Here is a 16,531-nt window from a genome sequence, read left to right on the forward strand (position 1 = left end):
AACCTTAGCGAGCATCGGCGATATACAAAAATGCTCGGGTCGCCCATTGACTTCAATGGGGTTCGTTACTCGAAACGAACCCTCGAGCATCGCGAAAAGTTTGTCTCGAGTAACGAGCACCTGAGCATTTTGGTGCTCGCTCATCTCTAATTGCAATGGTCCCATGATGCAGTAACCACATATGACCGAAACCCAGACCATTGGCTGGAAGTTTTTGCAGAGAAGAGGGCATTGTTATTGGCATAATCTGCAACCATTGACTGGCTGTGTAGTATACCACATCCTGAGACCATGCCCTTTAGGTTGACGGCAATGTAAGCTGTTAGATGAGACCTCAAACCCCTGAAAGACTCCTAAATACTTCAACTTCATACTGAACAAGTCAATCTTCTGTCTCTTTCTGTTCTCCTATAGCACTGCTTTCATAAATAGTTAGGTAAGGCCTACTGCACATGGGCGTATTTGCGTTGCGGAGACCGCAGCGGGCGTCCACCTCCGGACTCCGCAGAAAATACAGTCCATAGTATTCAATGGCAAAATGTAATTTCATCTCCACGAGCGGGAATCGATAGGCTGTGATTTTGTATGGGTTACTCACATGGCTGGCTCCCATTGAAGTCAATGAAAGCCGGCTGTCCTGCAGCACTTCCGCAGTGAGCACTGCAGAAGTATCGCTGGATACGCATCACTCCAGAGCGTCGACAGCTACTGCGTATGCGCGACGGATTCCCATTCGCAGCGCCGTGCAGAGCTGCCGGACGGGTATGCAGGGGTCACCAGCTGGGCACCGGGATAAACTCCGCTTCGGGAATCCTGCATGCGAGGTCCGACCCACCCGTTTGCAGGAGTCCTAATGCTGATAAAAAACATACAGAAATTCCTCATGGCAGCACTTAGTTTTTATTTTTATTGATAAATACATTTCTGTACAGTATGAAGCAGGTAAGCATATTGAAGTTTGCCTCTCTGAAAAAATACTGCAATGTGAATTCAATAATACAGAAATTAGAACATAAAGCTGCTGAAAACCTACTGTTCCCAACATGTTCTCACTGTCTGCAGGGCACAATGAAAGTTTCACTATGGCTTCATAGACATTAGATATTTTTTTACTCATGTAAATGATATTTTATCTGTAATGTATAATACTTTTATGACTGAATTAACAATAAAGAGCAGAATACAATGTTGGGTATATATAAAGCACTCCAACATTGTTCTGGCCCTTGAGAGAAAGCTGCATATTACAATATCAAGTGAGACATTTCAGTACAGGGTTATAATACAGTATAGCGGTAGCTAAGAGCCATAGTTGCACATAGGTGTAACAGAGTATAGCATTTCTTTAGCTATTAACAACACAGGTTGAAGTTGTACTTAAAGATGAATTCAAAAGAACAACAGAAGTCAGGTGCCTGGACTTTCCAAAAATCTATATGAACTGCCTCTTACTGTCTCAGTGGGAGCAAAGAAGGAGGAGTATGGCTTTCCAACTGTCTCTAACTTTAGCCTGAAATCTTAGTTGGAGTTTCTCTGTGTCTGGCACACAGCTGCAGTCAGTGAGGAATAGGAAGGCAAGGAGAGGAGAGGCGTCTCCTCAGTGCCTTTCTTTCCGTAAAATGCAGAACATCTATCAGTTGATCATGGAACAAAGAACTTTACTTACAGTGTTCCTAACTTTGATGCTCGTCGGATACACTCAGGCTCAACAGAGAGGTAAAGTTTCATGTGCTGTGTGTCCTGTTTGAGTGTGTTTGCTCAATACAATGGCACTGTCTATAACTACTGCTGCTGCCCCAGATATCAAATACAACATTTTTCTATGACAGCTGAAAACAAGTGAAGAACAAATATCCACTTGTACATACGACTTCTCTCAAACTTTTGGAGTGTAACTGCGTGTATATTTTTTGTTGTAACTTTAGGTTTGGACTTCATCGTAGTCAAGTGTTGTTCTTAAGTTCGCTACTTTTGCAGATACTTATAAAAGCCACATCTGATTTTAACATTTTGCTTTTCCTTGAAATATGTTCATCTCGATATTTCTTCAATGTAACAAGTAGCTTAACTTAAACTAAGCTGGGATATCATAGTCCTCCCCTTGTAATCCATGTGACATGCGTTAGTAGTTTAAATCTCCTTTAAAATTATCTTGAAATACTGCTTCAAAACAGGAACAAGGTTAAATGTGCTTGTATGTCCTCTTGATGGCATAAAGTTGTACTTGCGAATTAGGATGCTACATTATAAAGAAAGGACAGGAAAGGTGATGATGAGCAATGCCAGTCAGATAAGAAAGTTCTCTACATCTTCATATCCACATTCATAGGAAAAAGTACTGTAACAGATGTGGTGTTTCAGTTATACTCTGCATATGCTTGAAGGAGTTGTCATTTACCTTCATGCACTCCTATTGTCATGTCACATAAATGGTGAAGGTAACTGTCCACCTGCACTGTCACTTTTGAAATGAAGCCATATAGCTATTCAGCCTTGGCACTCCTTTTCTCCTGTAGCATAGTGCCAGGGTGTAAAAGCTGCCAGTCCAATCCCAATAGTAGCAACTGCAGCTTCTCTTCCAGTGGCAAGTTGTAATACTATACTGGCACTTGTAACTAAACATCAGCTCAGTTTAGTGAATGGAGTGGATGGGCACAGCTGCTGGCATCCTCTATAGAACTCATTGCCATATTGAATATATTAGTGCGAGAAGGATTCTTATAAGTCCATCTAGCTTTTTAAAAGAAACACATATGATTTTTTTTAGTAGGTGATGTAACTATTCTAAAAAAGTTATCAAACTTGATTGGAGATTGCATGAATGTAGGGAAATTTTGCAGTATTTCACACAGCTATAAGACAAACGTGTTTGTGCACAAATTTTGCGATGGTGAAAATTACGCCGGCGAGACATAAGGATGGAACCCATTGATTTCAATGCATTTGTTCTCTTGAGCATGTTTCTCATGCGCAATTCTTGCACATGAGAAAACATAGGGTATGCCCTATATTTCTGCATTTTACACAGCAAGCTGCCAAAGAAGTCTATGGCAGGTTCAAAAACGCAAAGGGGAAGAGTTTGACCCCGTGTAAAACATAGGGAAAAGAAGATAGCCGGACCTTATTAGACTTTAAATAGCTATTCAATTCCATAGAAAAAAAGTGTAACGCATGCGTGTGAACTGGCCTTGTGAGCGCAAAAGTTATACCGTAGTACTGTGCGCAGACATGTGTGCAATAACCTGTTTATTGCCATCTCCAAACCTTTTTCATGTGTAAATACGCTGTGTTGTGGCGAGCCTATTTGCGCATACGTTTGTCTGTCGCAACCCTAAGGCTGTGGAGGCTGTAGCTAAAACCAGGACATGGAGATTAAAAACTTCCCATATGATGAAACTAGTACAATTAATGATGTGTGATAGTTAGACTTCAATGAAGCCCAAGATGAATAGATCAGATTTAGGGCTTTCTCAAACCGCATCTATTAAAACTAGAGTTGAGCGAACATACTCTGCTGAGCTTGATGCTCGTTCGAGTATTAGCAGACTCGATGGTGCTTGTTACTCAAACGAGCATCAAGCCGTGTTCGACCCCGCCCCAGTTTTTGGCTCCTCCCCTCTGTGACATGCCTGTTTTGGCTCCTCCCCACCGCAACGCAGTGCGCGTCATTGGCTAATTTTTTTGTCTGGTAGGTGAGAGAGAGAGAGACGAATCTAGGGAAAAAAAAGAGAAAAAAAGCTCGGGACCCGGCGTCCCACATACAAAAATGCTTGAGTCTCCCATTGTAGTCAATGTGGTTCGTTACTCGAGTAGAGCTTGAATAACGTGGACTCGAGCATTAGGGTGCTCGCTCATCTCTAATTAAAAGCAATTAATTTCAATGGGTTCCCTCACATAGAGCGTTTTTGCATCCGCATTTCCGTTGGGTGAAAAAATATGTGACATGCTCTATAGGAGTCCATTGTTTCGTGAATGCACACTTGTCCCAAATCAAATCGCGCACTGAACAGCGTGATTTCACTGTGTTAATTGATAACACCAGGGAGTAATTTGGCTGGCCCATATATTAAGTTAGCCGGCCTACCCATTAAGTCGGCTGCGCTGCCTGTTCAAACATGGCACAGTTGTGTCCTGCACTGATGTGAACAAGCCTAGCAGTGCAAAAAAGGACAGTAAAGGAGTGTGCTTATGCTTGCGAGAGGACGTGAGAGTGCTCCATTCAGAGTGCAATCATGTCACACTCTCATGAGCGTAAATACATCACGCTTGTGTGAAAGAGCCCTTGGATCGAGCCCAAGAGCTTAAAGTTATACTTATGAATGGTGCTTAAATTCTTATTGTAGGTCAAGAGGGGTGTCGAGTCTTGACCCACATCACATGCCTCTCACCACCCAAGCCAGAAACCTACTGCACACTGATGAGGGGCAAACACCCAAAAACAGCTGTCTGTGTATTTTTTCCTGGCTTAGTTTCCTATTCCCAATCATTGTTTTACAGACTTGTTAAAAGTCATACATTGATTAGAAGGAATGCTGCCATCCAATAGGTGACGCTGCAGAGGTATTGTTCCTTATTTGCATAAATTCTTATTGTGTTGCCAACATTTGTGCAGCTAAGAAGTGATCATATGCATATCATTTCAGTATAGCACCTGTCACTTTTTCAGAGCATTATGCATAATCATGGGGTCACCAGATGAAAATATTTGATGATATCCAAAGAAAAATGGCAGAGTTGGAATTGGATGTCCATAGCCCAGTAATTAAAGGGGTTGTCCCGCGGCAGCAAGTGGGTCTATACACTTCTGTATGGCCATATTAATGCACTTTGTGATGTACATTGTGCATTAATTATGAGCCATACAGAAGTTATAAGAAGTTTTTCACTTACCTGCTCCGTTGCTAGCGTCCTCGTTCCCATGGAGCCGACTAATTTTCGCCGTCTAATGGCCAAATTAGCCGCGCTTGCGCAGTCCTGGTCTTCTTCTCTTCTCAATGGGGCTCGGTGTAGCACCGTGTAGCTCTGCCCCGTCACGTGCCAATTCCAGCCAATCAGGAGGCTGGAATCGGCAATGGACCGCACAGAAGAGCTGCGGTCCACGGAGGTAGAAGATCCCGGCGGCCATCTTCACCGGGTAAGTAAGAAGTCACCGGAGCGCGGGGATTAAGGTAAGCGCTGTCCGGTGTTCTTTTTTAACCCCTGCATCGGGGTTGTCTCGCGCCGAACAGGGGGGGGGGGTTGAAAAAAAAAAAACGTTTCGGCGCGGGACAACCCCTTTAACTATAACTCCCATGGTAGCTTAGTTAAGGTAATAAAAGATGACCCCAGTTAAATATTTGGAAATAGTGTACATTGCATAGGCTAATTTCATGTTCCTGTACATTTCCATTATTATTACTATCTAGCAGTGAGGGATCAGTGGTCATGGCAAACATTTGATGAGATGAAGCTAAATTCTTTTGTTAACCAAGATGAACTTCTAGCACAGAGTATAATTGTATATGCTCAGTGGTTTCTGTGTTGTGGGCTTATCTTAGTCTTCACGTTTCATGTTGTATAATAATATGACATAAAAGTTTGATTTAGTTCAAATTGGAGGGTACTTTGAAATGGTATTCCTATGGTTTACACATCCAGGATGTTTCACAATCTGTTTAAGCAAAGTGCTATCACAAAAAGGGATTATAATTTGACCTGAATACATTTTCCTGACATAAGAACTGAACATTGCCATTAAAGTGGTTATAACAATACTGATTGGTGGGTGTCTCACTACTGAGACCCCCACTGATTCCAAGAACAGTGGATAGAAGTCCTTTTCATCACTATGGCCTCACTGCACCCACAGTGAGATGGTGGTTGAATGGAGCAGAGATTGCACATGCCCAATGCAGCTCCATTCATTTCAAAGAGGCTGACAGAAAGAGCTGAATACAAGTGATTTGTTATCTTTAGCAGTCCCATTGAAAATGAATAGAGCAACACCATGCATGCTTTACCTCCACTCCATTCAATCTCCTCCTCTATGTAGGAGTACAGTAAGCCAACATTGAGGAGGGCTGTGGGACCTCCATTCTCAGGATCAGTGGAGGTCTCAGCGGTGATATAAATCGATTTTATTACAACCCTTTTTTTAGATTAAGCTGCTATGTATGTACATGAGGAATAACACGATTTCTGGGCATTCTATATCATTCTACAGTTTTTTCTTCATTTTAGGCACTAAATACTATTATGTGGCCCGAATAGACCATAATATGGAGATTTTTCATAACTGACTGGGGAAATCTATAAAGGGGTTATCCAGGGTTTAAAAATTGATGCAAATAAAAAAATAGGTAGGTAGGGTTTAAAAATGAATGGCCTCTCCAGAGCATAAGCCATCAATATCTGATTGGTGGAGGTCAGCGGCATGGGACACCTGCCGATTAGCTCATTCAAGGGGTCGCAACTAGAGTTGAGCGAACGTACTCTGCCGAGCTTGATGCTCGTTTGAGTAGTAGCATACTCGATGGTGCTCGTTACTCGAATGAGCATCACGCCGTGTTCGACCCCGGCCCAGTTTTTGGCCCCTCCCCACTGTGACGTCCCTGTTTTGGCCCCTCCCTACCGCGACGCAGCAGGCACATCAACGGCAATTTTTTAGTCTGGCAGGGAGGAGAGAGAGAGACCATAAAAAAAATAAAAGCTCAGCACCCGGCAGCCCGCATACGAAAATGCTCGAGTCTCCCACTGTAGTCAATGGGCTTCGTTACTCGAGTAGAGCTCTCGAATTTTACGAAAAGCTCGACTCGAATAGTGAGGACCCGAGCATTTGGGTGCTCGCTCATCTCTAGTGGCGACGCTTGTGCAAGCTGCAGCCTCTTCATTGTTTGCATCTGAGTAAGATTCTGTTTGTACTCAGAATGCCATAGTTTTTTTATAGCGGCCATTATGCAGGCTTCTCTCATTCATTTCAATTACATTGTTTAAGGTAATGTTTCTATCTGAGAATTATTTTTTTTTACATTATTTTTTGACAAAACTTCTCAGTTAATTCTTTCCCATATAATAAGCCATGACTATCAGCTGGGAAATGTCCACTAGCAGAGTTGCTGTGGATGCTTAAAACAATAGCCATCTCATTTTACCCATAGTAGTTTATTTATATGCTCTTCATGTTTATTTTTTCCTCCCTTGCATACTTTTCCATTCTATGTTGAGGCAATGACAGTACCACTTTAATCCTTCATTGGAATGATTTATATACTCCAGCTTTAAGCAAACTTTTCAAAAACAATGGAAAAAGTAATAAAACTAGTAACATAAGGGTGACTACCCACTACATTTTTTTTTTCACTGCGAAATTCGCAGTGTTTTTTTTTCTGCATGGGGTTTATGGGACTTGTAATGTTAAATTCGCGATCGCGCAAAATCGCGATTTCACGGTAAATTGCAATTTTGCGCAATCGCGATTTTAACATTACAAGTCCCATTAACCCCTGCAGAAAAAAAAAGCTGCAAATTTGGCAGTGAAAAAAAAACTGTAGTGGGTAGTCACCCTAAGGCCTCGGTCACACGGGCGTTTTTTGCCGCGATTTGCGGATCGCATGACGGATGCGCATGCGCAAATTGCGTGACCAGGGTTGAAAAATCGCCCGAAAAATCTGCTCCTAGCCGCGTTTCATTAGAAACGGGCCGGAGCAGTGCAGCGCTGTCGAGCGCATTGAATTCAATGGAGCCGGCAATACAGCCGGCTCCATTGAAAGCAATGGGCTGCGGGCGATCTCAGGATGAATTTTCGGGAAGGGCTTAAAAATATAAGCCCTTCCCTGAAATTCATCCAAAACTGTGTAAAAAGTAAAAAAAAATATATACTCACCTTGTCCCGGCAGACGGAGTTCAACCGCGGCCAGCCGGCAGTTCTCCTGAACTGCTGTGAGCAGTATTCAGCAGTCGGGGATTTAAAATCCCCGCCTGCTGAATGAGCTGCCTCTGATTGGTCACAGCCTCACCAATCAGAGGCAGCTCTCACTCACCCATTCATGAATTCATGAATGGGTGAGTGAGTGCTGCCTCTGATTGGCTCAGCGCAGGGACCAATCAGGGGCAGCTCTCAGCTGAATGACAGCTGCCGGCCGGCCGCGGCTGAACTCCGTCTGCCGGGACAAGGTGAGTATATATATTTTTTTACTTTTAACACAGTTTTGGATTATTTTCAGGGAAGGGCTTATATTTTTAAGCCCTTCCCGAAAATTCATCCCACGCTCGCCAGCAGCCCATTGCTTTTAATGGAGCCGGCTGTATTGCCGGCTCCATTGAATTCAATGGGCAAACATCATTCTTCTCTGCCACAGCTGTTACAGCTGTGGCAGAGGAGAATGCTTTGTCTAGTATATGTTCTCAATGGGGTCGGCGCTGCTGCCGCCGGCCCCATTGAGCGCATATAGAGAAGAACAGGAATCGCAGATCGCGATCTGCGATTTCTGTTCTATAATTAATCGGACAAGGGCATAACATGCGCTCATGTGTCCGATACCATTGCAAAGCAATGGTTCTATAAAATCATCGGACGCATGCGCATGTGCAAATCGTGTGAAAAAACGCCTGTCTGACCGAGGCCTAAAGATGAAATAGTTCCCATAACTAGCAATCAGGTTAGTGTTTCAAGATCTCTGCATATCTAATTGGTTGCTATGCGAAATAAGACCATTCATGCTCTTTCAGTCCAGTTGCATACATTGACTTAGGCTAGAAAAAACAATACAATTGTTGAAGTCTAATCATGGCGAGGACAACCCAAATCTACTATGACACACTGCAGGATTACGGCTGCCACCTGGACAGTCCTAACTTTGGGACTACAAGAGAGAGTATGTTGAGTGTAACATTAGCCTAGTGTCTGTCTAAAGCTCTACAACTATTTGTGGCCTAATATATTATAGAGAAGAGCATACCATATAAATATGACTCTGAGATGAGACCATATACTATAATGACACTTTCCAAATTGGGGGAACCTATGATGCAACTGTATCTTTAGTCAGTAAAATGCTACAGGGGAATTTATTGAGAATATTTTCCAGATTCCTAAAGTGGCGTCTTCCACTTTTAGCTAAATGTTTATTTAAAGTAATGGTATCTTAATGTGATATTATTAATGAAATGAAAACTGTCTTCTATCAATGCCTCAGCTTTTCCCAATCGTCTTAGCATGGAAAGAAGGAAAGATGAGTTTTTGTGGAATGATGATGGTTAACAAAGCTGCATGAACTGGTACAAGGGGGGCACCATTTAGAATTTTGCTATGGTGCCCTTCTCCTTTATAGGCTTCCCTAATTTTCATGACAATGTTGTCAATCAATTTACATAAAATGGAGAAATGTGGAGATGGAACTCTTTATTTTTTATTTTTTTTCCTCTTTAATTAATTAAAAGGGTTGTCTGCTTTAAGTATAGCCTCAAATGTGTTAGAATAACAAAACCAGCAGTACTCACCCATCCTCTCTGCCCGCAATCCATTGTTGCAACCCTGCGAACCTCTTAATCTTTGTTGTGGAACAGTTACCAGCTGACCACTTCAGCCAATAAGAGACCGCAGCAGTTAGGTGCCATTCTTCTGGCATCATGGCTCTCAACATCTGAGCAGCGAAGCCAGGAGAGCAACACCTGACTTTATGGACTTTCATTAGCTGCAGCGGAAAAGTGCTAGTCATTCCACAACAAAGACTGGGAGGATTACAGGGCTGCAGTACTGGGACCCTGGGAGAGAGGATGGGTGAGTATAACTAGTTTTGTTATTTAAACACATTTGAAGCTACATTTAAAAAATCACTCAGCAACCGGACAATCCTTTTAGGGAGATTAAGTCATAGCCAATAAACCATACCATCAAGAAAGTCTAGGGGGCACACTTGATTTATTATTGACGTTTGTCATCGAGTGACTTTGGATGTCTTAATGCAGAAGGGGGTTCCAATACAGAAGAGGATTCTTTACTGTAAGAGCTGTGAGATTATGAAACTCTCAGCGGGAAGAAGTGGAGGAGTTTAGAGGACCAGACGTCTTTTTGGAGCGTTGCAACATTGCAGGATATAGACATTAAATAACAAGCTGGGTTGTTGATCTGGGTCTTGGAGTCAGGTAGAAACTTTCAAATGTTGATTCAGGGATTATTCTAACTGCCATTATGGAGTCTGGAAGGAATTTTCTTCCACCAAATGGCTTCTGCCTCTTTGTTTTGTTTTTTTTTTTGCCTTCCTCTGGATCAACAAGGGTAGAGGGGGTGGAAATAGGATGAACTGGATGCACACATTTGTCTTCTTTCAGCCTTATTTACTGAAAAATCCCTGTGCCTTAGGTTCACACCCTGAATTGCCCCAATGTCTTATATCACTCCTGTAAGGTGTCCGACACTCCAGTGAAGAAATGCAAATGTCAGAAAGATCCTTGATATGGTCCAGACTAGGAGTGATATCTGTGGCAGGAGCTTCTAAATCATGGAAAGCGCTGTATGCAGCTTCAACGTATAGATTGTGCTACTATCCCCTTTAAGAACTATTGAGTGCTTTATTATCTGTTCTATATTCTAAAATGAATGCAGCCAGAAACTAACTAAAATCAAACAAAACTAATGTATGATGACTAGTAGAGATGAGCGAGCATACTCGTCCGAGCTTGATGCTCGTTCGAGTATTAGGGTGCTCGAGATGCTCGTTACTCGAGACGAGCACCACGCGGTACTCGTCTCGATTAAACAAGCACTGACCATTGAATTCAATGGAGCCGGCAATGAATTCATGAATGGGTGTGAGTGAGACCTGCCTCTGATTGGCTCAGCGCTGAGCCAATCAGGGGCAGGTCTGACTCACACCCCCTTCACACCCACTTAAGACTGGCCGAGCTGAACTCCGTCTGCCGGGACCAGGTGAGTATATATATATATTTTTATTTTTACACATTTCTGGATGAATTGCAGAGAAGGGCTTATATATTTAAGCCCTTCCCGACAATTCATCCTGCGATCGCCGGCAGCCCATTGCTTTCAATGGAGCCAGCTGTATTGCCGGCTCCATTGAATTCAATGGGCTAACATCGTTCTGCCGGGACAAGGTGAGTATATATTTTTTTTATTTTTACACATTTCTGGATGAATTGCAGGGAAGGGCTTATATATTTAAGCCCTTCCCGACAATTCATCCCGCGATCGCCGGCAGCTCATTGCTTTCAATGGAGCCGGCTGTATTGCCTGCTCCATTGAATTCAATGGGCTAACATCGTTCTTCTCTGCCACAGCTGTTACAGCTGTGGCAGAGGAGAATGATCTTTATGTGTGTGTGTGGGGGGGGGGGGGTCTCACTCTTGCCACGATTGTGGCTTAATAGTGGGACCTGGGAACTTGAGATGCAGCCCAACATGTTTCTGTGTCGTTCCCATCACTTTCTTGAATTTCCCAGGTTTTCACAAATGAAAACCTTAGCAAGCATCGGCGATATACAAAAATGCTCGAGTCGCCCATTGACTTCAATGGGGTTCGTTACTCAAAACGAACTCTCGAGCATCACTGAAAGTTCGACTCGAGTAACGAGCACTCAAGCATTTTGGTGCTCGCTCATCTCTAATGACTAGTATGGAAATATGCTCTTGCTTTAATTTTCCTGCCTTGTAGTGAGGGCAATTTCTTAAAACAGTGATCAGTATCTGTAGACTTGGCATGCCAGTAATCCAGAAATAGGGTGTCATGCTGTAAAGCATCATTTTTAGCCATGAGTGATTTATACATGAGCTTTGTTTCTTGGGGATGTGTTATAAGCATTATGAGATGCATGTGGGGAGAATTCTATTTACCACATTTAGCATCTATTGCTTATTTATAATCTCTACATGTTATTATATTTTGGGAAAATGACTGTATTTCTCCTGCATAAATACCGAGAGCGAGACCACTTATCACAGGAATGTGACACCGCTTGGGGAGTTGCACAATGTTTTTTAGGATGCTTCTAAACACAATTCATTTGTCTATTCTTATTTGAAGCGTTTCCACATTCTACATATGTTACTTGTTGGATGAGTGCGCTCTGTTTGTGTTAAAGCCTCTTCATGTCCAAGCATTTGCGCATTTCTGAATAAGCTTCACAATTCCCTCACACATGCTTTCCATCAACAGGAACAGACAGCGTGACAGCTCTTGCACAGCCTATCCCTTTATTAGAGTTTGAAGCATTCCATTTTCAGGATATAAAGACAGTTCAACATTTATATGTCTCTAACAGGTCATTTAATATTGTGTAATGGCATTTTTATATCCCCTTTGTTTATTCATATACCTATTAGAACTTGGATTATTTCAAAGTCAGTCTGAGCATCCTATTAGCTCCCACACCAGCTGTAAAGAGTCAGAGTGATAATTGGGGGAATAACAGTAATGATATAACTAATGACTTCCATTTCCCATATCTCATTTTCTTATTATCCATGTTATTATATGAGTATTAGGCAAATGTTTTTCATTACATGCTTATCTTGTTCAAGACTAAATAAACATATTTTCTGATTGGTTGATATAAGTTATACTACTACATCTCACTACCATGGAGCTTTCAGCAAAATTGTTACTGTTAGTTAGTAACACAAATTTAGTTATTGTGTATTAACATACAGTAGAATGGAAAGTGTTTAGAAGAGTGGTCTCACCCTAATTCAATAACCTTTTTGGGCATTCTGAGCTAATAAAAGAGCATCCCTTGATCTAGACCATCACCAATAAGCCAAAGTAGACCGTAGCTACAAATTGTGTCTTTTGCTTTGGAGGACTCAATAGGTCAATGCATTACATGGACCAATTATTTGATTTCAAAATGCCCCATGTAACACTCCATTTCCCCTGCGGTGGAGCTGAAGGAGATTTATATAGTTATTGACTGGTTCCCTGAAGATCACAGGTAAAAATGAAATAGGAAATTCTAACATAGGTAACTTCTAACAAAATAGGAATTCTCAAAGCCGGCAATCCCCTTAAGCCCTTTAATGTTTGTTCAAAGGTTTTTCTAGGAAGCCGTTTGTTGGTGTCATGTTCTTCCTATTGAAGGTTATGGGAAATAAACTGATACAACAATGCAATGGATAAGTCATGATACCCCAATTTTTGACTGTTAAATTTTTTCCAATTTTTTGAACTAAAAACCTCCTGATGTACCTTATCTATAGAATGAGTTGTTTTTGCTTTGCTTTCATTACCTTGTTTTCATTACCTTGTTTTCTTTAGTCTATTTTCAGCTTCATCATTTTTAGTTATAGGATAGTAGGAAAGGAAATAAAGATCCTTATTTCTGTCCCCATTGACTCATTTGTGGTACATATCATGTTTCCTTTAATTTGCAATATCTTACCTTGCTACTGTATTTGGAATGCTGAATACATCCAAACATGGAAAGCAGGTCTCCTTTCACCTGCTCCAACATACAATATCAATTCTGTTCACATCTAAATTGGAGGTCCATTGCCACGTTTGACAGGAAGAAAAGCCACAGCATCTAGTGCTATTCTTCCAATTGAACTGACAGATACCATGAAGGACCTTACTTGAGACAAATGTTAATGGGACATTTCATAAGTAATTTTACAAGTGCGTGTTGTTAATACACAGATTGTTATTATATATGGAGTTCCATAACAAGTAATTCACTTGTCAGAAACATGCCAACACTGCAAATTTTTACTCATCTCTACTCAGTATGGATGTCAGATGGCACATAGGATAACTTTTTTGAAAAAAAAAAGTTCTTAATATCTGGAGCACTATGGATTGAGCGATTGTCTGGGTTGAAAAAAAGTAGAGAGGGTGCTGGGAAAGCAGAAAGCCAAAGATGTCTGTGTGTCAAATTCTGCAGACAAGTTGTGTCCAGGAGAAGTAATCAGAGTGGACTGGGTCGAATACAAAAGATGGGAAAAGTCAACGACTCCAGTCAAAGCTAATGATACCTTTGATTACAGTTAACAACAGTGTAATTACTTATCTGGTATGGATTGTGCTCATGTAGAGTTGGTATATACCACTATATGGTCCCTGTATGGTGGTAATATTGGTCTTTGTATAGTGTGTTTTTCAGAAACAGTATGATGGTATTGTAGTCATGGGCTGAGGGCGCTTTATGGCGTTATTATTGGTCATATTTTTCAGTAACAGTATAGTGTTATTTTTATTTTTTTTATCATTAAATTTTTATTGAAAATGTGCTGAGATACATGCAATATCAACAACAAGGTACAATTCCAAAGAAAGTAGATTTTTAACATTTTGGTTTATAGACTGAGATTTGGTTGAAGGAAGTACACTGTAACTAGAGGCACATATCATTATTTTTTGCTTTAAGCTGAGCAGAACGTAAGGAGTATTGGGGTAGGGAAGTTTATGAAGGGAAGGAAGGGGTTGGTAGGGAATGGGGGGGGGGGCGAAGTTTAGGGAGAGGGTAGGGTAAGAAATGAGGGGGTACAAATTCTGCAAAGGAAAATCTAAACTATAGGACCCTAACGAGGTCCATCAACTTTATATATTTGTCGAGTAAGTATTAACATGGAAAACTGTTTAACCACGGGCTCCACACATCATAGTAATGTTGGATATCATTGTTTCGAAGCGCCAGAATCTTTTCAAACATACTGTGTTAAGATATTAATTGGGTCAGTTCTGTTAGAGTCGGGATTGTGGTTGATTTCCACCTTCTAGCGATTAGATTTTTTGCTCCTAATAATATGTGTCCTATAAGCTTTTTTAGAGGTGGGTGTATTACCCCTGGATCCAATAGCAGAATGGCTAGTTTTGGTGTGAACGGCAGTTTAATTCCCGACAATTTGTGGATGAGATTGTATGTGTCTGTCCAAAATGGGTGGATCATTGAGCATGACCAGAATATGTGGAGTATAGATCCTGGCATTCCACATCCTCTCCAGCAAAGGTCGTTTGTTGATAGGCCTCTTCTAGCTAGGGTCGTTGGGGTATAGTACCACCGTGTCAGAGTTTTTATGTGCGTTTCTATCAGAGAGACTCCCTGTGATGCACGTCCCACCCACCTGAAAGCTTGTAGCCAGTTTAGAATAGGGATTTTTTGTTTTAAGTCTTTTTCCCAACTGATAAGGTGGCACTTTCCTGGATTTTTTAAGTTGCCCGAGAAGTTGTCGTAAAACAGTCTACTTGGGAATTTTTTGTTGGAGGGATTTAAGAATGAGTGAAACATTCCAGGAAGTTTAAAGTTTAAGAAATTTTGAGTGCGTAGAAAAGAGGACACTTGGGTGAATCTGTAGAGTTCGTTTTTTGGTAGTTGAAATTTTGTCGCAAGTGAATTAAAGGTATGAATTTCTTTTTTTGAGTATAGGCCAGAAATGTAATTTATGTTGTTTTGTAGCCATGAATTTAAGCTCAAATTAGGGATAAAATATTCCAAAGTCTCCAGAGGGACGTTTAAAGAGGTATTTTGTGGGTCTTGATTTGTGTTTCGTATTAAATCTGTCCATGCCTCTATCGAGGCCTTCATTGGCGGTGAGATAGATAAGGTCTTCAGAGATCTTGATAAAGAAGGTACAAAGGTGCCCATAGTAGCTGCTACCAGAAGGGACCTCATTGGCTTTTGTTTATTTAATTCCATTTCTATTGATAGCCAACAGTATAGTGTTATTATTCAGATATTATGTGTTGCTAATATGCAATTATGGTATGGGGGGGGGGTATCATTTGACCCTTATATTGTGTTATTATTGATTATGTTAGTTTTGGTATAGTGTGTCTTCTTCAGTAACAGTATTGAGGTAATATGAATGGAGATAATCTTTGCACCTTGCATATATGTATGTATGGTATTTAGTCTAATTTGTGAGCCTAGTCTTCGATCAAAATGAATCTAGGGATCTGGTCTTGGATAATGTATCAGTACTTACTTATTTGGTATCCATTCCTAAGCATGTAAGTGTACATTTTGCATAACCTTTATATGGGGCTGGTAAAAGTTTATGTTTTAGGGGATGTCATTCAGATTGTTGCTATGGGATCCAGCCTTTTTCTAGTTACACCCCTGGTAGAAGATCTTATTAATAGGGATCTGTCCAAGGCAACCCCATTGATTGTTAGAACCAAGTGCCCATAGCATACACTACATGGACAAAAGTATTTGGACACTGCAGAAAATCAGCAAATATGCAAATTTTAAGTTTGCTGAATGGTTTGCTGGGAAGGGCATGGGTAAAATAAAAAGTTGCTCATTTTGTAATAACTGTTCATTCATCCAATGGAGCACTTGTTGGACGAACTGGAGCGACGGGTACAAGACCACCACCCACGTCCATCCTCACAACAATCTCTTCTCACAGCCTTGTATGAGGAATGGCGAGCTATTCCTGCCCGGACTTACGGAGAACTTGTGGAAAGTATGCCTCAACGTGCTGCCACTGTAATGTAATGCAAAAGGACGGCCAACACGTTACTAAAAAGAAGAATAAAGGACTTTTTCTGAAAAACATGCAGTGTCCAAATACTTTTGTCCATATAGTGTACTTCTGT

General features: G+C 41.2%; 1 protein-coding gene across 7 annotated transcripts in view; it reads left to right on the forward strand.

Annotated features, from left to right (window-relative positions):
• The first annotated feature begins 1,553 nt into the window (after positions 1 to 1,553).
• Positions 1,554 to 16,531, forward strand: part of LAMA2 (laminin subunit alpha 2) — an 834,596-nt gene continuing 819,618 nt past the window's right edge. For 5 of the 7 annotated variants that reach the window (XM_066605536.1, XM_066605538.1, XM_066605542.1 and 2 more), the window contains exon 1: positions 1,555 to 1,716. In XM_066605536.1, the coding sequence (XP_066461633.1) occupies positions 1,620 to 1,716 (97 nt within the window). In that variant the 5' untranslated portion in view covers positions 1,555 to 1,619. Of the gene's footprint in view, positions 1,717 to 16,531 lie in introns of all 7 variants that reach the window. The other 2 variants (XM_066605535.1, XM_066605537.1) reach the window with 1 other exon arrangement.

Source organism: Eleutherodactylus coqui, chromosome 1, assembly GCF_035609145.1.
Source record: "Eleutherodactylus coqui strain aEleCoq1 chromosome 1, aEleCoq1.hap1, whole genome shotgun sequence".
Lineage (NCBI taxonomy): Eukaryota > Metazoa > Chordata > Amphibia > Anura > Eleutherodactylidae > Eleutherodactylus > Eleutherodactylus coqui.